The sequence below is a fragment of the Thermothelomyces thermophilus genome, chromosome 4 (assembly GCF_000226095.1).
Source record: "Thermothelomyces thermophilus ATCC 42464 chromosome 4, complete sequence".
Classification (NCBI taxonomy): Eukaryota; Fungi; Ascomycota; class Sordariomycetes; order Sordariales; family Chaetomiaceae; genus Thermothelomyces; species Thermothelomyces thermophilus.
The window spans coordinates 2008359-2027785 of record NC_016475.1 but is presented as its reverse complement, the minus strand read 5'-3'; the positions used below and the strand labels follow the sequence as shown (position 1 = coordinate 2027785).

At 57.6% G+C, this 19427-nt stretch overlaps 8 protein-coding genes across 8 annotated transcripts; 4 read left to right on the top strand and 4 right to left on the bottom strand.

Moving 5' to 3' along the window:
- Positions 1-597: 597 nt before the first annotated feature.
- On the bottom strand, positions 598-3033 carry MYCTH_2306507 (uncharacterized protein). Its single transcript, XM_003664044.1, has 3 exons — positions 1979-3033; positions 1306-1805; positions 598-1193 (listed from the first exon to the last, which is right to left on the bottom strand). The coding sequence occupies exons 1-3, from the start codon at positions 2614-2616 to the stop codon at positions 664-666; spliced, it is 1668 nt and encodes a 555-aa protein (XP_003664092.1). The 5' UTR covers positions 2617-3033; the 3' UTR covers positions 598-663.
- A 2636-nt stretch (positions 3034-5669) lies between these two features.
- MYCTH_82558 (glycoside hydrolase family 5 protein) lies at positions 5670-8468 on the bottom strand (the record flags this gene model as incomplete). Its single annotated transcript, XM_003664043.1, has 3 exons — positions 5670-6004; positions 6172-7642; positions 7706-8468. 3 exons carry the CDS (start codon positions 8466-8468, stop codon positions 5881-5883), a joined length of 2358 nt encoding a protein of 785 aa, XP_003664091.1. The 3' UTR covers positions 5670-5880.
- Positions 8469-8880: 412 nt separating this feature from the next.
- On the top strand, positions 8881-10913 carry MYCTH_2306503 (uncharacterized protein). The gene is made up of 2 exons (XM_003664042.1): positions 8881-10419; positions 10536-10913. The coding sequence occupies exons 1-2, from the start codon at positions 9240-9242 to the stop codon at positions 10571-10573; spliced, it is 1218 nt and encodes a 405-aa protein (XP_003664090.1). The 5' UTR covers positions 8881-9239; the 3' UTR covers positions 10574-10913.
- A 166-nt stretch (positions 10914-11079) lies between these two features.
- Positions 11080-12167, top strand: MYCTH_2063277 (uncharacterized protein; the record flags this gene model as incomplete). Its single annotated transcript, XM_003664041.1, has 5 exons — positions 11080-11136; positions 11231-11237; positions 11288-11546; positions 11610-11747; positions 11819-12167. 5 exons carry the CDS (start codon positions 11080-11082, stop codon positions 12165-12167), a joined length of 810 nt encoding a protein of 269 aa, XP_003664089.1.
- A 753-nt stretch (positions 12168-12920) lies between these two features.
- On the top strand, positions 12921-14358 carry MYCTH_2081200 (uncharacterized protein). The gene is made up of 4 exons (XM_003664040.1): positions 12921-13036; positions 13122-13291; positions 13432-13558; positions 13639-14358. The coding sequence occupies exons 2-4, from the start codon at positions 13173-13175 to the stop codon at positions 13807-13809; spliced, it is 417 nt and encodes a 138-aa protein (XP_003664088.1). The 5' UTR covers positions 12921-13036; positions 13122-13172; the 3' UTR covers positions 13810-14358.
- Positions 14359-14786: 428 nt separating this feature from the next.
- On the top strand, positions 14787-16416 carry MYCTH_2306496 (uncharacterized protein). Its single transcript, XM_003664039.1, has one exon. The coding sequence runs from the start codon at positions 14983-14985 to the stop codon at positions 15889-15891; it is 909 nt and encodes a 302-aa protein (XP_003664087.1). The 5' UTR covers positions 14787-14982; the 3' UTR covers positions 15892-16416.
- A 554-nt stretch (positions 16417-16970) lies between these two features.
- MYCTH_2035523 (uncharacterized protein) lies at positions 16971-17472 on the bottom strand (the record flags this gene model as incomplete). The annotated part of the gene is made up of 2 exons (XM_003664038.1): positions 16971-17152; positions 17298-17472. Coding segments are annotated over 2 exons (357 nt in total), but the record flags the coding sequence as incomplete, so codon positions are not given.
- An 832-nt stretch (positions 17473-18304) lies between these two features.
- On the bottom strand, positions 18305-19022 carry MYCTH_2306494 (uncharacterized protein). The gene has a single exon (XM_003664037.1). It carries the CDS (start codon positions 18819-18821, stop codon positions 18315-18317), a length of 507 nt encoding a protein of 168 aa, XP_003664085.1. The 5' UTR covers positions 18822-19022; the 3' UTR covers positions 18305-18314.
- Between the last annotated feature and the right edge of the window lie 405 nt (positions 19023-19427).

Genomic DNA, 19427 nt, shown 5'->3' with positions numbered 1-19427 from the left:
CTGCAAAGACACATCGCACCAGGGCATTAGATGCCAGGGCGCTGGCTGCGTACCGCGGATATGCGTCGACCTGGACCGCCCGGGGGAAAGGGGGGGGCTCGTGTCAGTACTGTAGACACCCATAGTCGTTTTCCACCCAACGCCTCTACACCGGGTCATGATGATCCCGTGTGGCCGTGGGCGCATCTGTGCCTCTCGGAAGAGGAGGGGTTACACTCACCAGAAAAGAGAAGACCCCCGTAAAGGCGAGCGACACCCTGCGTAAACAAGCCGGGGTTAGCGACGGGTATCCGCATGAGGCTTCGCAAACTAGCCACGGACGGACATGTTATGTCACAACACCAAACCAGGGACACGGAGTCTCCGGAACATTCCGAGCAAGTCATGACCAAAACAGGGAGTGACAGGGTCGACGCGTAAGAGGGGATCGGCGTCCGGGGTGAATCGGAGATCATCCGGTTACGCATACTGCATCACCCTCCTGATTCGGTGCTCCCGCAGTCCGCTTACCCTCATCACGCCCGTTATACCAAGGCAAGGTGACAGCCGAAGCAAAACAAAAAAAAAAAAAAAAAAAAAAAAAGGGGGGGGGGTTATAATAGGGAAGAGAAGTAGGAAAATGATATGTAAACCTAGGGGCCGGGAAACTACTATGTATTGCACTTACCCTAGACCAAACACGCCAGAACCGATGATGGGCACGATCCAATGTACCTCGGGGTACGTGGTGAAGCCGAACCAGAACAGGCCTCCGGTAATCAGCGGCGCACCAACTATGACGGGCGGCAACTGGTCCTCTGGCTCGGTCTTGAGCACGCCTGTCTCCTTGTGCCGCTTGGCCACCATGTTTTGCCGGAGTCTGGACCAGAAAGGTGTGCTCAGACAAGCGGTGATCATGGCAACCAAAAGGCCCATAAAAGTCAGGCCGACCTGCCACAGGTTGAAGCCGTGGTTGGTGCGGAAGATGAGGGGGAAGGCGCCGAAGAAGAGATAGAGCATGCCGAGGAGGATGGCGGTGTAGATGTTGAGGATCAGGGCCATGGGCTCAAAGAAGAGGATCTGGAAGGGCCGGAGCAAGGAGTAGGCCACCGTCCTGGAGACAGACCTGGTCATCTTCTCGATAGGGGCGCGCCACCTCTGGTCGCCGGTCGACTTGCGGAGTTCTTCTGCCTTTCTCTTGAGCAGCACCGGATCTACCACCACGCGTCAGCGTCAGCATCGGAGCACCACCTCCACCACCACCACCATTACCACCACCACCACTCGAGGCGTCAATCAGAGATATCAAGAAAAAAGAGCACTCACGGTACGTCTCCGGGACGAACAGGGCAATGGTAAGCAACAGCACGCCGGCCCAGATGAGCAACACATAATGGGTCCAGCGCCAGTTGGTATACATGTTGATCAGGCCGCCGACGAGCGGTCCGAGCGAGGGACCAACAAAAGGGGCGAGCGCGAAGACGGACATGGGCGCCAGCATGGTGTCGCGCGTGAAGAGGTCGCCGACGGTGCCGCCCGAGACGGACAGGAACGCGCTTCCGGCCAGGCCCTGGAAGAAGCGGGCGACGATCATGGTCTCGATGTTCTTGGCCACGGCCGACGGGATCAGCCAGATGATGAAGCCGGCAAAGGAGCAGAGGTAGATCGGCCGCCGGCCGTAGAACTCGGCGAGGGGCGACCAGAACGGCCCCAGCGCGATGCCCAGCACGAAGAACGAGAGCCCCAGCGTGGCCACCAGCCGTGAGTTGCCGAACTCGGCGTCCATCTGGGCGTAGGTTGCCGTATACGATGCCGACGCGTTCGTCCTGTTTGCGCAGACAATCCCCATCAATATCCGACCGAGAAACCAAGAATGATTGCCCCCTCCCCCCTTTTTCTCCTCCTCTTCCCTTTACCCACCATCATACAGGCACCCAAGATATGACGAGACAGACACAGAGGCAGCAGGGAAAAAAAAAAATAAAGGGTAAGAACTTACACGCAAAAGGACCCGACGCTCGTGATGATGATGATCAGCCACTTGCGCCAGGTAGCAAAGCTGCGCGGGCACATCGGGTCGCTGTCGCCGCCGTCCCAGCCGACCTCGAAGGGGTCCTTCTCCTCCTGCTCGGACCCCTCCCCCTCGCCCTGCTGCTGCTGCTGCTGCTGCTTCTGCGTCTGCGTCTGCGTCTGCGGCAGTCCCTTCTCGCCTCCGTCGCTTTCGGTGGCAGTAGCCCCGCCCGCTTCGACGTCGCCGTCGCAACCCCAGCCGTTGTGGGAGCGCTCGCGCCGGAGAGTCGCGACGGTCTCGTCGCTGAGGCGCCGGCCCGCCGCGGGAGACGGGGGGGACTTTGGACGGGCTGCTGGTGCTGGTGCTGCTGCTGCTGCTTCTGTTGTCGGCGTTGTTGCGGCTGCCGGCACCGCCGTGCGGATGGGCTCATGGGGGTTGGGATGGGACGAGGAAGTGGTGCTGCTGAGGAGCCCCTTTTCCGTGTCGTCTATCGAGGGAGGTGTCGCCGCGGTTACTACTGTCTGGCTTTCTGTGGCCGTCTCGGTTCCTTCTTCTTCTCCCACTTCCGCGTCGGAGCGGCTGGGATCGCGGCCCGACCTGGCCTCGCTCTCTTCTTTTTCGTCCATTGCTGCTGGTGTTGTTGGTGCTGCTGTTGCTGCTCCTTGTTCGTTGTCGTTTTCCTACTTTCCTTTTCGTCGCAGGGGTTCCCAAGTCAAGGAAAAGTCACGGCCGAAGGCAGTTCGGGCGAGCTCGGGTCATCTCACGCCGAGATAGGTGGTCGAAGTGATCCAAAGGGGTGCGTCAAAGCTATGCGCATCACCTAGTAGTGGTGGTCACTACTTCGACGATTCGCCACGATCGAGTGGCTCCCTAAGAAACAAACAGCGTCACCGACGCCGGTAGTGTTCGTCGGCTGTGGGACACAACACAACAAAAAGCCGCGACGTTGGAAGAGGGAGACTCGAAGGAGGGCGGGCTCCATGACGTTTATTATTAACGGCCTTTTTCGGCCACATTCCCCTTGTCTCGATCTCCGAGCGCGGATGACTGAAGGGGACCCGAGAACGTCGAGATCCGACGGATCCATCCCCTGTCGTGGGGCACCTCCAACCCGCCCCGGGGCCACCCATCCCGTTTCTCTGCGCCGATGCAACGGTAATAATTTTAGGCGGCGCGCGCGGGCGGATGCGGCTTTGTCCAGCGGCAACTACACAACACTAACCATTGACTGAACCCAGCTGGGCAAGTGGCTCATGGAACCGGTGTGCTCGAGAGCGTTTCGAAACGCAATCAACGGCAGAGGGAAAACCATTTTCCCCCCAGCAATTCAACATGACTCATCAGAAAAAAGGACCTTCCAACACTCAACAGCCCATCATGAATCGCAATTTCCTCGCACGTTCCTCACACGAACCCAGCCGACGTCGCTTAGTCCGTATTATGCGAGCAATGACCAATGGCCCCCGGCAGTGAGAAACATGGAGTGCACGAGGCTGGCTTTCCTGAAGATGACGGGGAAGGCGGAGAATGTCGGGTCAGGATCCCCGCTCCCGACGGCACATCATTTTCAGGCACTTCCACTGTGTATACCGCCGTACCCATACTGCGTACGGATACTGGGAGTAGCAGTGTAGATTTGCGGTGAAGCCATGATCTCACGAAAGAAGAGGAGCATCCGGAGAACACTCGGTCTTAGGCATTCGTGCCCCATTCGAGTGCCTTTTTGCCTGCCTGCCTGACGAGGAAAGGAAGGAGGCAGGTTAGGGCATTCACGTTAGTGCCATCCACTAGCTCGGTGTTAAATGTGGGCTGCCAGCCTTTATCCCCGGAGCAACCTTTTAGTAATGCGCATTTACCGGCATTTACCTTACTCTTATCCGTACTGGGCATGCAGTACGAAGTCATCATCCACACGGGAGAGAGACTGCAGATTCCTGTCCCAAACGTGTGCAAAAAACCAAAGAACCTCTCTCGCGACCCTGCATCCATGAGCTGCTGCAGCTTCCTCCATCCGTTGGGTGAGTTTCCTCTTAGCACATACTGTGTAGTTCGCCGAGATGGCGTCGGAGCTGAGCCACTCGAAACAAGGCTGCTGCCCTTTTTGGAAAGGGGAGGGAAAGGCGGCAAACGGCTGACTACACTACCGAGAACACTTGCGACCTGTGGCATTTCCGCTGTGTTCGGGCCGATGCCACGAGGAGCGGCCCGAGTGACGGGAGCCCGTCTTGAAACTTCACGGTTCTGTGCGCAGCCAGTGTTCGTCTAAATGGGCAGTAGAAAGAAAAGGTACTGAGTGTTATCTCATAGCTATGCACGGATTACTGTACTTCAATTCCCAATATCAGTGTATGTATACGTGTGCTGTATGTGCATGTTGTATGTACTCGGGCCCTTGCCTCCATCCTCTGAAATGTTGTGAACAAACTGCCCTCCGGGGCGGACGTAATCCGTAGATATACGGATTATATGTACCCAGGTGTGGCTCCACGGCCCCCAATGTATGTCTCACACTATCCATGCTATCTCCACCCATGTCTAGTGTAGTGTAACTAAATGCAGTACGGATGTCGCTACCAAAAGAACTGGCTCACCGCCTTTGCGCGCGAGCCATACAAGGTCGCTAAAGTTTTAGAAGGTATCTTCACTAACAATCGGCCACAGTACCTAGGCTTTAGTGGCTATAGTGCTTTGCCCCACTGTACTTTATCTTGCTTTTAGCGGATTCATTCTGCCGGTCAAATTTGGCGGTGAGCCAGTTCTTTTGGTAGCGACATCCGTACACTAATCCGTACTCTCCCCTAGCTCGGTTGTATGTACAGTGGGGTCAGAAAAGTGTTTGCCCACCCACTTTTTCCACCCTCCAACTTCAAAGACATACAGAACACGCAAAACAGGGCCAAACTACTACCAAATTGATATTACAACTACGGCTACTTCAGTACTTGATTAGGGCTACCTTGTCATTAAGCCAAATGATCTATCCTTTTCTCTATACCTATAGCCAAAGACCAGGAATTCAACAGGTATTTGGCTCCAGACTTCCTGGAATACTATAACCATCTAAGCCACTGTCTTAATCTGATGCCACCTTTCAGAGATTTTTATCTTCATCCAGTGCCAGATATTTTCAATTGAACTGAGGTCTGGGCTCTGTGGTAGCCACTAGAGTAGCCGAAAGTTAGTAAACCTTGGTAGCCCTCTTTAACAGTTAAATAAGCCCTCCGTGGTAATATATTACCCTATCCTCTTGTAATTGTACCCCGGAGCTATATATTGACCTTATCTTATTATAGAAAGGAAGGAAGTGTGGTATAAAGATCTGGTCGGTATATTTGAGTTAGTTCAACCGGGTATCCTAGTATAAGTGATTTGAGGGTATGTATTTGATTAGTTTTTATATACCGTAGAAGGTACTAGACGGCTTGGTCATCTAACTTACAAGGTCTTCCAGATCTGGGCTTTGATTGGAACGGCTTGTTGGCTCTATTGGTAAGGTTGTGTTTAACTTTCGAGATGGTATAATTGATAGTCCGTTTTGACAAGCTGGTACGGGCTGCAATTATACCTCCTTTTAATCTAGCCAAATGGAGGCCGTAAACTAGAGATATCTGGGCTTCTGTAAATTCCTGGTAAATAGTCTTTGGTCTGGAAGTCATCTTATAGTATTGAAGAGGAGGTTGAAGATGGAAAAGTCGGCGTAGCCGTCGTTGAAGTTGAAGAGGGTTAGTTGGTTGAGCTGATTTGGAAGTGGATTACCAGGGTTGAAGTGGGCAAACACTTTTCTGACCCCACTGTACTATGTAAGCCCAAAAGAAAGAAAACGAAAACCCATTAACTCCGAGACGCCGACCACGCACGCGAAAAGGAAAATGATAGAGCCAACCTTCTCCCTAGTAATACTCTGGGAGGTCCGAGAAGCTCGGAATCTTCGACAGGTCGCAGTCAAAGTCTCTCTCGTACGCCTTGGCCGGGAGGACGCCCGCGGCGAGCCCCTTTTTGTAGCTCCACTGCGGTCTGTTGGTAACCAAACGGTCAGCAAAAAAAAAAAAAAAAAAAAAAAAAAAGAAACCTTTTTTTTTTTTTTGCGATGGGGCAAAGGAAGGCGGTTACGTAAACCAAAAGAGAAAAACAATAGAAAAGAGAAAAGGAAAAGGAGGGGATAAGGGGCGGGAGGGACTCACGCATCCTCGGTATCCCAAACCCAATAGAACCAACCCCAGCCCTTCTCGAAGCTCGACATCTGCGCCTCGGCAAAGAGCTTCAGGAAGCGCTTGTACGGGTCGCTCCACTGGCTGGCCGGCGAGTTGGCCTGGTCGCAGCTGCACGAGCTGTCCATGGTCGGGCACCGCGGCGTGGTGACGTCGCCGTCGCCGTCGGGGGTGACGTACGTGCCCGTCCAGCGGTTGCCCCAGCCGACGTTGGTCAGGTGCCGGGCGCAGTCGGTGTCGGCCTGCGACCACTCGGCGATCAGCGTCGGGCCGAAGCCGGTGGCGCGGTCCATGCTCTCGAGCGTCTGCTCCGTCCAGCCCTCGCACGCGTACCGGACCTTCTCGCTGTGGTTGAAGACGATCTGGTTCGTGTTGAAGATGACGTACTGGTGCACGTCGAGCGCCGCCCGGTCCAGCCCCGTCAGCTCGCCCTGCCAGTTGCCCAGTCCCCGGAAGCCGTCGCCAAAGACGACGACGGCGTCCGACACGCCGTTGCGCCGCACCAGCGCGTACGCGTCCGCCGTCCACTGGAGCACCTTCCCGGTGTCGAGGAACGTCATCCGCGGCTCGTTGGCCAGCCCGTAGTGGCTGATGATGTTGCGGTACCGCGGCTGCGCGAAGAACTTGGACAGCCGGTCGTGGATCTCGAGCGACCGCCGCGCGTTGACGTCCCCGTTGGTGCCGTTCAGCCAGCCGATGGCGCCCAGCCGGCCGCTGTGGTTCCACCCGTTCTGGCTGCCCGGGAGGCCGTGCAGGTCGAGGTTGACGCGCAGCCCGTAACGGCGGCACCACTCGATCGCTCGGAGCAGGTACCGCCAGGACGTGCGGAAGAGGTACGGGTCGCCCTCGTACGTCTGCACGGCCCAGTAGGAAAAGGGAATGCGGACGTGGTCCAGCCCGGCGTCCCGGATCTCCCGGAACGTGTCCTCGGTGACAAACGTGGCGTAGTGCTTCTCGAGCACGCTCTCGCATCTCCTGCCCAGGTACTTGCAGAGCGTGTACTCGTCGACGATGCCCATGCGTAAATCATACTCGAACAGCGACGGGGTGATGAAGGGCTCGAGCGAGAGCCAGCCCCCGATGTTGACGCCTCTTGCTGGCCGCTTTGCGTAGTCGCCCCATGGTTCGTCCAGTGCCGGCACGTTCTCGTTTGCCCTTGCCGAGTCGTCCCAGTCCGTGTTGAGGCCCATGACGGGCAGGTCACCCACCATCTCGTCGGTGTAGGTGAGGTTGAAGTCGGTTGTGTCCTGCCAGACAAAGGGATTCAGCCACGAGGGCGCCCCTTCTGGAATGCTGTCTGGTGATATCCCCGCGAGGTTGCCGTCGCTGCTCTCGCTGCTCTCATCATCGCGCTTTTCCTCCCCGGAGCCAGCCTTGGGCACCACCACCGCTGCCACGATGATGATGATGATGAGCAGTACGGAGCAGACCCCAATGAGGATCCCTAACGAGCTTGTCAGCAAAAGCGCCCCTCCCCTACTACCCCCAGGAGATACCACCAACTTACACAGCTTCTTTTTCTGCTGGTACCACGGCACCTTTTTCCCCTTCCACAGCGCCTCCTTCTCCAACGTCACGCTATCCTGGCTGCCCCTCCATCCGCCTCTCAGGCCCCCCCACGCCTTCCCACCAGCACCGGCGCCGCTGCTGCCGCCGCCGCCGCCGCCGCTTCTCCCCTCTTCCAACGCCGGCCCGCTCACCACCCTCCTCCTCGTCCCTCCTGCTTCCCGGTCTCCGGATTTCCAATTTCCCCTAGTCGGCGAGACTTCCACAATCTCATACCCCCGACTCCGCTCCCTCCGCCTCGCCCTCTCCCGCTCCTGCTCTCTCTCCCGTTCCCGCCGCCGTTCCCTCCTCAGCTCCCGTTCCCTCTCCCTCTCGGCTTCCGCCTCCCTTGCGATCCCTTGCCTCTCCCGCCCCCTCGCCCGCTCCCTCTCCCCTCTCCTTCCGCCGCCCCCGCCCCGCGCCGCGGCCGCGTTCTCCCTGTTCAGCCGCGCCAGCGCGGCCGCGGAGAGGACCTGCGACGACGGGGACGACCCACCCTCCTCTTCCGAGGCATGGTACTCGGCAGCGACGCCGGCGACGCCGGCGCGGGGCGTGCTCGTCGGTCGGCGCTTCGTGCGGCGCTGGTGCTGGGATCCATCGGCGGCGGAGGAGGAGTGGCGTCTGTGACGGCGCTGTTCGCGGTAGCCGTCCCGGTCGGGGTCGGGGTCGGGGTCCGGGTGGCGGGATCTGGAGCGGCGGGTTGCCGAGGGGGGGTCGCGGGCCATTTTTTTGTCGTTGTGCTTGCCCCTTTCTTCCCTTTCTTGACTAGTTTCTGAGAATAAATGAAATGACCTTCTCCCCTTAACTATTCTGTTCCCTTTGTCTTCTCCGAGCCGTGTTGCGACAAAATGCGGGACTCGTGGTTCGCAGCCTAGGAATTCATGATGAAGTGGTTGGCTATCTGAAATGCAGAATCAAGTATTGCGTAATGCTGAGATCGTCGCCCTGCTGAATCTGCGACGTTGGGTTGGCGCAGCGCCACGATCCTTCGCAGAGTAGAGCGTGGGCGATTGTTGGCAGGGCAACGGTGTCAAGGCCACCGAAGGCGGTGGGATTGAACCGCGCCAAGAAGGGGCTGCAGACGTCATCGCTAATTAGAGGCACTGCATAGTCACACGAACTAACGTAACATGCCGTCACACCACATCGAGTGATTGCCAGCGCTTCTATAAGCACTCATCCCACACCTATCGACGATTCGTGGCGTCGGCCCCTGTCAGAACTCTCGGGCAATGGGGCGCGTTCGATGAATTACCTAGGGTGTGTGGAATAGAGGTTGGAAGTGGTGCTCGATGGGGCCCGGGGCGCTGCGGGGCCCCGCGATTTGCCCTGGAAGGGGAGGGACCTCCCAAAGCCGTCGCAAGCCGACGCCGCCGTCATCCACCTCCCAATCTTCGCATTTCCACCCGCATCTCACGCCTACTTGCTCCTAACCATGCACGGCGACCCTCCGTGAAAGAGACTGGCAGAAGGAGACCTCGACTCCCCCATCGGCAATGAAGCATTCGTCATTCCGCACCCTCTCGAGGGCATTGGCGCGTGGTTCGCCTCTCTCCCCGTCCGCCCCTGCGCTCGTCTGCTCCCAACGCCGGCGGCAGTACTCGACTCACCCGCCCAATGCGAGGCTGAACCTACCTATCGACTACTCGACAACCCCGTTGCTGTCTCACACATCACAATCCGCCCTGAGCAACCCCGAGCTGCCGCCAGAGGTGCGCAATGGAACGACGAAGCGCCTGAACCTCTTCCAGGCCATCAACGACGCGCTCTCGATCGCCCTCGCCGAGGACGAGTCGGTCATGATCTTCGGCGAGGACGTGGCCTTTGGCGGCGTCTTCCGCTGCACCGGCAAGCTGGCCGAGACGTACGGGGCCGACCGCGTCTTCAACACGCCGCTGACCGAGCAGGGCATCGTGGGCTTCGCCATCGGGGTCGCCGCCGAGGGCATGCGGCCCGTCGCCGAGATCCAGTTCGCCGACTACGTCTACCCCGCCTTCGACCAGCTGGTCAATGAGGCGGCCAAGTTCCGCTACCGCGACGGCGCCTGCGGCCGGAGCGTGGGCGGGCTAACGGTGCGCATGCCCTGCGGCGGCGTCGGCCACGGCGCTCTCTACCATTCGCAGTCGCCCGAGAGCCTGTTCACACACATCCCCGGTCTGCGGGTCATCATGCCCCGGTCGCCGCTCCAGGCCAAAGGGCTGCTGCTGTCGGCCATCCGCAGCAACGACCCCTGCGTGTTCATGGAGCCCAAGATCCTGTACCGGGCCGCCGTCGAGCAGGTCCCCACCGCCGCCTACACGCTGCCACTGTCCAAGGCCGAGGTGCTCAAGGAAGGATCCGACGTCACCATTGTCTCCTATGGTCAGCCGCTGTACAAGTGCGAGGCCGCCCTCAAGCAGGCCGAGAGGGACCTGGGCATCTCGGTGGAACTGATCGACTTGCGGACCATCTACCCGTGGGACAAGGAGACTGTCTTCAAGAGCGTCAGGAAGACCGGGCGGTGTCTTGTCGTCCACGAGGCCATGATCAATGCTGGCGTCGGGGCTGAGGTGGCTGCAGCAATCCAGGAAGACCCGGATACCTTCATCAGGCTAGAGGCCCCGGTTGCTCGCGTGGCCGGGTTCAGCATACATACGCCCTTGATGTATGAGGCCTTCAATGCACCAGACGTTGCGAGTAAGTTTTTCTTTTCTTTTCTTTTCTTTTCTTTTTTTTTTTTTTTGCTTCTTTCTTCCTTTCTTTCTCTTTCTCTCTTCGCAGCTGGATTCACGAGCCGTGCTAACCTTGTTAAGGAATATATGACAACATCAAGAAAGTCCTAGAGTATTAAACCTATTCCGAAGATAGGGTATATGACGAAGCCAGTTCGCTGCGTAAAAGCGATCGATCGCGTTGAGAGAGAGGCGTGGCGTTGGCGGGGCGGAGTGGCGCATTTTCGGCAGAAATTGGCATTAGGCTTATAGTTAAGACACCGTGTGCAATGCAAATGGTCGTCACTGAATATAAAGCAATCGCTTATATCGTCTGAAGCTTGGCGATTTTAGGTTGAGTTCAGGGCTTCCTTTGAGCGGGACACAGCTGCTCGATATCAGATGAAACTCGGGCGGTTTCTCTCTCCCCTGCCCGCTGTTCTTGGCACTCCTGGCTGCGGCCCGCATTGTGCCCCGCATCCTCCCCTACTCCGTACACGCTCCGTAATTCCATCAGCTGCGCGCCCGTCGGACACCACCGACAAACGCCCGGTCTGACACCATCAGGTACCGCGCAACTTACGCCGTTGGAAGTGTCTGAGAACTTCTTTATTTCATACCGGCCTGAGCGTATTCCTGAGAAGCAATGTCTTCTCACAAGGCCATCGTTTCCTCCTTTGTGGAGGGAGCTCCACCGGGAGAGGTGAGCTTGCCGCCCAATCTCTTGACCTCGGCGGAGGCTGCAGTCAAGAATACTTACTAACTCGCATCGACTCAGCTCTCGGACGTTGTCGCAGGCACGTAGTTCGCGCACACTCGGTTCTAACCGCTTCATCTGACCGACCCCGCCGCAGACATCAAAGCCCTGACCATCTCCAGCCCGGGCTTGGTCAACGAGTTGGGCCCGGCCTTCCAAAAGTATAACGAGGAGCAGTTTACGACAGTCAAGCTTCCGGGGGGTAGCCAGCCGGTTATCATCAGCTCGCACAGTGCCCTGGGCAACGGTCGGTACTACGACCTCGAGAGCTCGTGCAGCTTCGCTTTCGACCACATCACACAAAAGGCCAGCGCGGTGGAGAGCTACGTGCCCGAGGGCGACGGTGTGGATCTGGCGTATGGCCTCCCGAGTTAGGAGGACCTCATGATGGATACACGGCTAATGCTGCGGGTTGCCAGAAAATCGATCCTCAAGGGGCTATCGACCTACGTTAACGAGCACTTCACGAACGCGGCCTACGGCGCCTACCCCATAGAAAACGGCTCCAAGATTGCCATCATCATCGTTGCGAACAAGTACAGCCCGAACAACTTTTGGTACGGAGAGCCCGAGGAACAAGAACACTCCCGCCCCCCACGACTTCTACCATGCTAACCACACCTCCCAGGAACGGGCGGTGGCGCTCGCTCTACATCTTCAACCCGGCCTCGAGCGCTCTGGAGGGATCCATCAAGGTCGACGTGCACTACTACGAGGACGGCAACGTCCGGCTGCTGACCAACAAGTCGGCGACGGCGACCGTGCCGTCCGGCACCGGGGCGGCTATCGCCAAGGAGATTTCGGCAGGCGAGCGCAAGTACCAGGAAGAGCTGAACCGGAGCTTCACTAGCCTGAGCGAGGGCGCTTTCAAAGCGCTGCGGAGACAGCTCCCCGTCACGAGGCAGAAGATCGAGTGGGACAAGGTTGCGAGCTACAGGTTGGGACAGGATATCGGTGGTGGGTCGTCGAGGAGGTAGACGAGTACGTCCGTAGTTCGCTCGAGGGCCGGTTATTATAGTATGTCGAAACACGGACAAATGCCATCTAGCACAGGGTGCAGTTCATAAAGAAGAGGAAAGTACAAAGAGAAAAGGGAAAAAGGCTAGGGAAAAGAAAAAGAAAAAGAAAAAAAGAAGCGGGCAAATGCGCACAAAGCAAGTGCAGTGCGGAGAAGGTGAGATCTGCGTAATCTTTCATGTCGGCCACCTCGCGATTCCGCTTAACGCGAAGTTCCAGAGAGGTTACCACAGTACACAGATTACCGAGAGACGCTTCCGAAGGCGAGCTTAATCGGTGCGACGGTCTGGGGCTGGTAAGCAACTCCAAAGATTGAGGTGTGGGCGGTGGGTACACTGTCGGAGGTCTGTGGGCGTGAAAACTAGCGGGAACAACCCGATCCCGGAAAACGGTCACCGCAACCCCCGGAGAACACAGTTCCCCTCCGTCGGTACGCATCCCTGGCATGTCTTCTTGCTAGCTGGTCTGAGCACGGCCGGCCAGTGCACGCAGATTCAGCAAAATGCTGTGTCAACCCGGATCGCAGAGTCCGAATCGTACCATAGTGAATTTGGACGAATCACAGTCCGGATGGCATGATTCTAAAGCGTCCTCATTGGTCACAGGGGGGCCAAGCGGCATTCGGAGTGGGACTCCCGCCCAGGGGCTCAGCGGAATTCGAGTCGTCCACTTGCCTGCCTGTCCCTCCGGGGTTCCTTCTCCAAAAGCCGGTCGGAACCTGTTGATCTTTTTCGTGACTGTTCCCTCTCCTCTGACCACCGCCTTTCATCAGCCCGCCGCCGCGCCGACACCATCGTCTCTCGTCGTTGTCCCAGTTTCCGAGCTTTTGGTACGCCTCTCGACCTCAATTGCCTCGGATCGCACCGCCTATCGAGAGCGCTCGCGTGTACCGTGCTAACGAACCACTTGTCCAGAGAAAAGTCCCCGACATTTCGGAGTCCCGACAACGATTCAAGGCAGTCAAGATGGCCTCTACCAAGGAGCTCACCTACCAGGATGTTGCCGAGCACAACACCAAGAAGGATCTCTACGTCGTGATCCACGACGAGATCTACGACTGCTCCAAGTTTGTGGACGAGCACCCGTAAGTGTCATGAATTTTTTTTCTCCCTTTCCAGTTCGAACCTCCGGCCGCTTATCATCTCCCGTGCCGGTTTCCGACGGATTCCCCGCATCCGCCCGCCCAGAGATAACCGTTCATGCTAACGAGTTGAAAACAAACAGTGGTGGTGAGGAGGTCCTACTCGACGTCGCTGGCCAGGACGCCACTGAGGCGTTTGAGGATGTCGGCCACAGCGACGAGGCCCGCGAAACGCTCAAGCAGCTCAAAGTCGGCACTTTGAAGCGCGGCGTAAGCAACCCGGAATGCGCAGATCGCTCCAAGAGGAGAAGTTGGAACGGATAAGCTGACGGCAGGACGTTTCCGTTTAGCCCGGCGACCCCAAGCCCAAGACTCCCGCCCCCGGTGCCGTTGCCCCAGCTGCCAACAACACCACTGCCGGTTTTGGTGTGGGTCTCTACGCCATCATCCTCATCGGCGGTCTGATCGGTTACGCTGCCTACACCTATCTCCAGCAACAGCAGGCTGCGGCCCAGGCCTGAATTTGTGGGGTCTCACCACTTGGTGACTCGGGTAGCGGAGGCAGATAGGAGCTTTATCTTATTTAATGGCGATGCTTTCTTTTTGGGTCACTCTGCGCTACGACATTGAATTCTAGGAATCATGATGGGGAAGGCTACCAGCGTCTGGTCGAGAGTGTCTCGGGTTCTGGCCTGGGATGTGCTTGGATGGCGGCTTGTGGTGGGCGCCATGCATAGACTGCTGTCTGGTACCGACCTAGGATTGGCGTCTTGCGTTTTGTCGTTGTTCAACAAACGGGTCATGTTAATGGCTGGATGATATCTGTATTCCAGATGTTCATGTACTGGGCATTGAGGCGAGCAGCAAGCCAAGCTCGCCACCGTGCTCCTCGCCTTGTCCATCATCACCTCCTCCGCCACCACCATACCACCGTTGAGGACGGGCCAGCTGAGGCAACGGCATTCTTGGGATTGGCACATGCCGGGTACTAGTTTATAGAATCTTGTATTTCCCCAAAGCTAGCGCCGTTCTTTCGACTAACCCCCGCTGCCGGAGCTTGTTTTGTTGGGATGAGACGGCTTTTTTTTTTCTGTCTCGCGTGTTCTACTTGGTACATCAGGAGCACGTCAGGTACGGCACAACAAGCATGTCAATTGCAGTGCAGCTGACCGCTTTCTGAAGCTATGTGGCTCGTATGTGAAGTCATCCCTACTGATGCTATGCAGTTTTCAATATGTTTGCACTTTGAAGATTCCCTTGCCAAGGCTGGCACACCCCCCAGAGAGCCGAACCGGTATGCTATATACGAATGGTACTCCGTACCCCGTATCCGTACAGTACTTGGAAATCATAGTCCGCCCTTGCAGGCACCGGCTGCAGTGCCCAGGTTTCATTCAATTGGCTAATGGGACCCTGCTGCAGACGGGACCCCCCCGCCCCCTGCTAGCCAACTGACAATGAAGGCCCACCCAGAGCCTGGGCAATCGCCATCGCCATCGCCATCGCCATCGCCACCATCCTTCAACCGCGCAACAAAGCGCATCTCAACGGCGACGACAACAGCAACGTCAGCAACGCCAACGCCAACGCCATCGACGAGCTCACGCTGGCCCGACACCGTTTTCCGAAACTCAAAAGAGAGACGCTGCTACCAGAATTAATTGGGACACAGAGGGTGGAAGAAAACGGACGCCATGTCGAACAGTTTCGATCGCCAGCAGGCGTCGTTCCTGAGCAGCATGTCGGCAGCCGCCAGCAAGCTCGGCTCCGGCGCAGGCACCAAGCGCTCGCTGGCCCCGCCGTCGCCGTCGCCGTCGGTCGGCTCGACAACGTCGGCGCCGGCGCCGGGCAGCCTCACGCCGCGGCGGGAGCGCGAGGCGCCCGGCAACGTGGTGTACTCGCAGCCGGCGCTGACGGGCACGGGCGACAGCATCATCTCGCAGATGGCCTACGCGGTCTCGTGGCTGCGGACCAAGGACGAGCCGCAGACGTGCGCCGACGTGCTCGGCTACCTGTCGGCGACGAGCCGGCCGGAGAAGGAGCAGGAGTTCTTTGTCGAGCAGATGCGGCGCCACCCGCAGATCCAGTGGATCCCGGATCCGTCGCTGAGCGAGCAGACGTGGCGGTCGGGCACCTACGTACACCGCCCGATTATCCCGAACGTCAAGAGCAAGACGCAGCTGCTGGCCTACCTGCAGAAGAAGACGGACGCGAGCGGGGTGTCGGTCAAGGACCTCAAGGACGGCTGGCCCGACTGCGAGGCGGCCATCAACGAGCTCGAGGCCGAGCACAAGCTGCTGGTCGTCCGGGCCAAGAAGGACGGCGCCGCCCGCATGGTCTGGCTCGACGACCCGAGCCTCTTCCACGAGGTCGACCCCCAGCTCAAGCTGCTGTGGTCCCGCGTCGAGCTGCCCAGCGTCGAGAACATCGTCCAGAAGCTGCTGGCCGCCCAGCAGAAGCCCGCCTCCGAGGATCCCCGCCTCAAGGCCGCCCAGGCGCCCAAGGCGGAGAAGAAGAAGAAGAAGACCCAGCGACGCACCGGCAAGTCGACCAACGTGCACATGGAGCACTTGTTGAAGGATTACAGTCACATGAAACGTTGAGAAACAAGGAAGAGTCAGGGTTGGTTGATGTTTTTTTTGTTGCCCCCTTCTGCCGTTTTTTTTTTTTCGGCTCTCTTCTTTTTTTTAAAAAAAAAATTTCCTCCACCACCTATTATTGCATTGGGATGGCGTTTAGGCGGGTAAGGCAGGGTAACGACACTTTACATCAATGGGCTACTGGGCTGAGCAACAATCGTGGGGCTTGTTGTGCTATTATTATAAAAACTGGCTAGAGTGGCTGGCTTCATTCGTCTGGACGGAAAAAAAAAAAGAAAGAAAGAAAACAAAAACATACTCAAGGCAACGGTGCTTCCCGGTGGGTAGGCAACGGCAATCTTTGCTATTCAAGAGAATATCAAGGGGGTTCTACTTTTGCCGTAACACCTGGTAGATGTCTCGTGGGTTTTGGCCCTCTGATGACTGGTTGGGAAGAAAAAAGAGAGGTGTGCTTGGTAACAATTGTTCATGGCGTTTCCAACACCCAAATGACAGAATAATCATCAGACTCAAAAGAGTGGTCCTTTCCGCTGACCAGCCCAACAACCCCCGACCAATCAACCGTGCAAATTCTGGCCAGGTCCTCACTCGCCCTTCCCGACTCTCCCACTCCTCCCTCACATTAGACCCGTCCGATTTGGACCCCGCCCGCTCCCAGCCCCGTTCCCGGCCACGCCTCCGGTCCTGGCGCGCTCGAACACGTCCAGCCAGACGTCCTCCGATTGCATCCCGCCCACCTGGCAGCGCCCCTGGACGACGTAGCTCGGCACGGCGCGGACGCCGATCCGCCGCGCCCGCGCCGACGACTCGTCCACCGCCGCCGCTGGCCCCCCTCTTCCTCCTCCTCCTCCTCCTCGTCGGGCCCCGTCTGGGTCGTCCTGCGAGAGGTAGGCAAGCGCCTCGGCCTCGGTGGCGCAGAGGCCGAGGTCGACCGCCGCGGCGGCGAGGACGGCGCGCGAGGAGATGTCGGCGCCGCGCTCAAAGTTCAGGGCGAAGAGGTGGTCGATCGTTCTCTGCTGGAGGGTTGTGATGATGTTGTTGTTGTTGTTATTGTGAAACAAGGCCGACATTCCGTTTGGGAGGGCGGCGGCGGCGTCTCGCTCCATCGCGAGCAGGATCAGCTTGTGGGCGTCCCGCGTGTTGCCCGACCTGCCCTCCCACCTGAAGCTGATGCCGTATCGCTCGCCCAGCTGGTCGATCCGACTCCGGATGGAGAGCGCGCGGGGGCCGAAGATGTGCTCTAGTATCGCCCACTTTCGGTACGCTGAGGACACCGGAGCAATGCAAATGTGCGGTTAGTAGGGGCATGTTGTCAAACAAACAAACCAAAAAAAAAAAAAAAAAAGGAGGGGGGGGGGGAACGTGACGAAGCTGGTCGGACTCGACCGTGCAACCTTGGGGACGCTCACCCGAGACGCCTGCGTTGGGCCACAGCATGTAGGGTTTCCATGTCAGCCTGAACTCGACGTCGGGATGCTCTGTCTTGTACAAGTGGATGGCCTTGTCGAGGGCTCGCTTGCCGATGTAGCACCACGCGCAAATGAGGTCAGAATAAACCTCGATCTCAATGGTGAATCTGGCCATGTTGCTTGCTCTTGCAGGTAAACTTTTTTTTCACCCCTTCTCCCTCTGTTTCGGTCTCCCCCGTCTTCTTCTTTTTCTTCTTCTCTTTTATTTGCCCTCGGCTCCTCCCCCCTGGGTGTCTTTTCAGAGTATGACTACCTTGATCTTGCCGAGAGAGGGAGTTGTCGAATGCTCCGCGGACATGAGGCACCTCTCTACACCGTCCGGCAAGTTGTCGACAGATACAAAGCATGCGGGCACCGCGGTAGGAGCCATTCCCGAGAGTGACTTACAAATGCAGTGAGAGCTGTCGATCAACTTCTCCACTCGGAAGTTTTCAGGAATATAGGATTACTGATCACCGACGTGAGGCGGCGAACAGAACCCCATACCTCTCAGAACCCGCCTACATCACCTCATGAGAGTTCGTTGTATGTGCAGCAGCCGTGTACTGTTTTGGATACGGTAGTAGCTCGTCATACCGATGGATGGGCGAAGTGGTGTCCTACGGGTTCGACCATTCGTCTCCTGGTGCGGAATACAGATATGCGTGTACAAGGTTATCTGTCGAGTATGTACATCATGTACGACGCCCATGTTCATCGACATGCACTTGTGTGTACTCCGTATACACACAACGCAGTAGCCACCCTGCCCCCTGTCGTGGCCACTGCCGCCCCCGGGTACGGTACCAAAGCGGTGGAGCACGAAGGCTTGGAACGGACAAGGGTAGAATCGTATACGCGAAGAGGCACACGCAGGAACGCAGTCTGTTCCTCCAAAGCGACCAACAACACCTTCACGACCGCCAAACGTCGGCCGCGCCCCGGCTGTCATCCCTAAAGCAAGGGAAGAACCGGTGCTCAAGCGTGGCTGGTCGACGAAGGAGGGAGGGGCTCTGAGCGACAAAGGCGAAGCATGCGAGGGACTTCGCCGTTGTTGCTTGCGCGGGGAGAGGGAGAGGCGCCGGTCGCGTGGAGAACCTTGGCCATCGGCAGGTCACCGTGCGGAAACGCCAGGCCAAAGGGGAGGGGGCCGGGAGGGTCATCGGTTCGGCGGGGCTCGACTCGTAGTTGCGGTTGGTGTAGCGGGGAAGGGCTGCACTCACGAGCATCGCGTGCTTCAAGCTCCGTCGTGGTAGAGCCGAAGAATCGACTTAACCAGAACAGCACTGTGCTCCCGGACGGCTTGGTATCAAGATTGGTAGGCAGGGGGGTTATGACGGCGGCGACTCCTCCTCCTCTTCCTGTTGAGCGACAATTCTTGCTTTGTTGTCTGTTTTGAAGCTTCTGGGGCTTTTTGGAGATGTATTTGACGAAACTCATCAACCTCTGCCGAGACTGCTTGGGCACACGCCCGCTCCGAGCCATGCTGTTCTACTAGGGTAGGTCTGGATAAGGATGATGAAGTGATGGTCACGAGCCACGCTGCTCGCAGGGTGCGTTAGTTCTTCATCTAATCCAGCAAGCAACGGTTTACGGCAGAAACGCTGTGGCCATCTCGCCCTAGCCGCCAGGATTTCACTCCCGACGCGGACCGGCTGCATAGGCGAACAGCAGCCAGGGAAGTTGTTATTTGTTTTTTTTATTTCCTTTTTTTTTGCTAGGAAGAGAACAGTGAAAGAGCAACAACCAGAAGCCGAAACGCCTAACCAAGGCACTCTCGCACTCTCAACCGCTCTATATGCCCGCTCGGGGTTATGTACACGGGATATCATCAAAGATATTCTCCTGAGCCCGCCGTCAGTCCCGGTGTTGCAAATCCGAAGCTGAGCATTGACCGCGCCATCACGGCGTAGACATAAGGGAGAAGAGAAGAAGGAGGAGAAGGAAGAGGAGGAGGAGGAGGAGGAGGAGGAGGAAAAGGGGAATGAGGAGCAGGGAAGGAGCGAGCAAGTTGCCGTCACTGTTGTCCCGAGACGAGCCTGCAGGCAGATCGGAAAAGTGGGTCTCGCTCCGGGGAAGGCGCGAGAGATG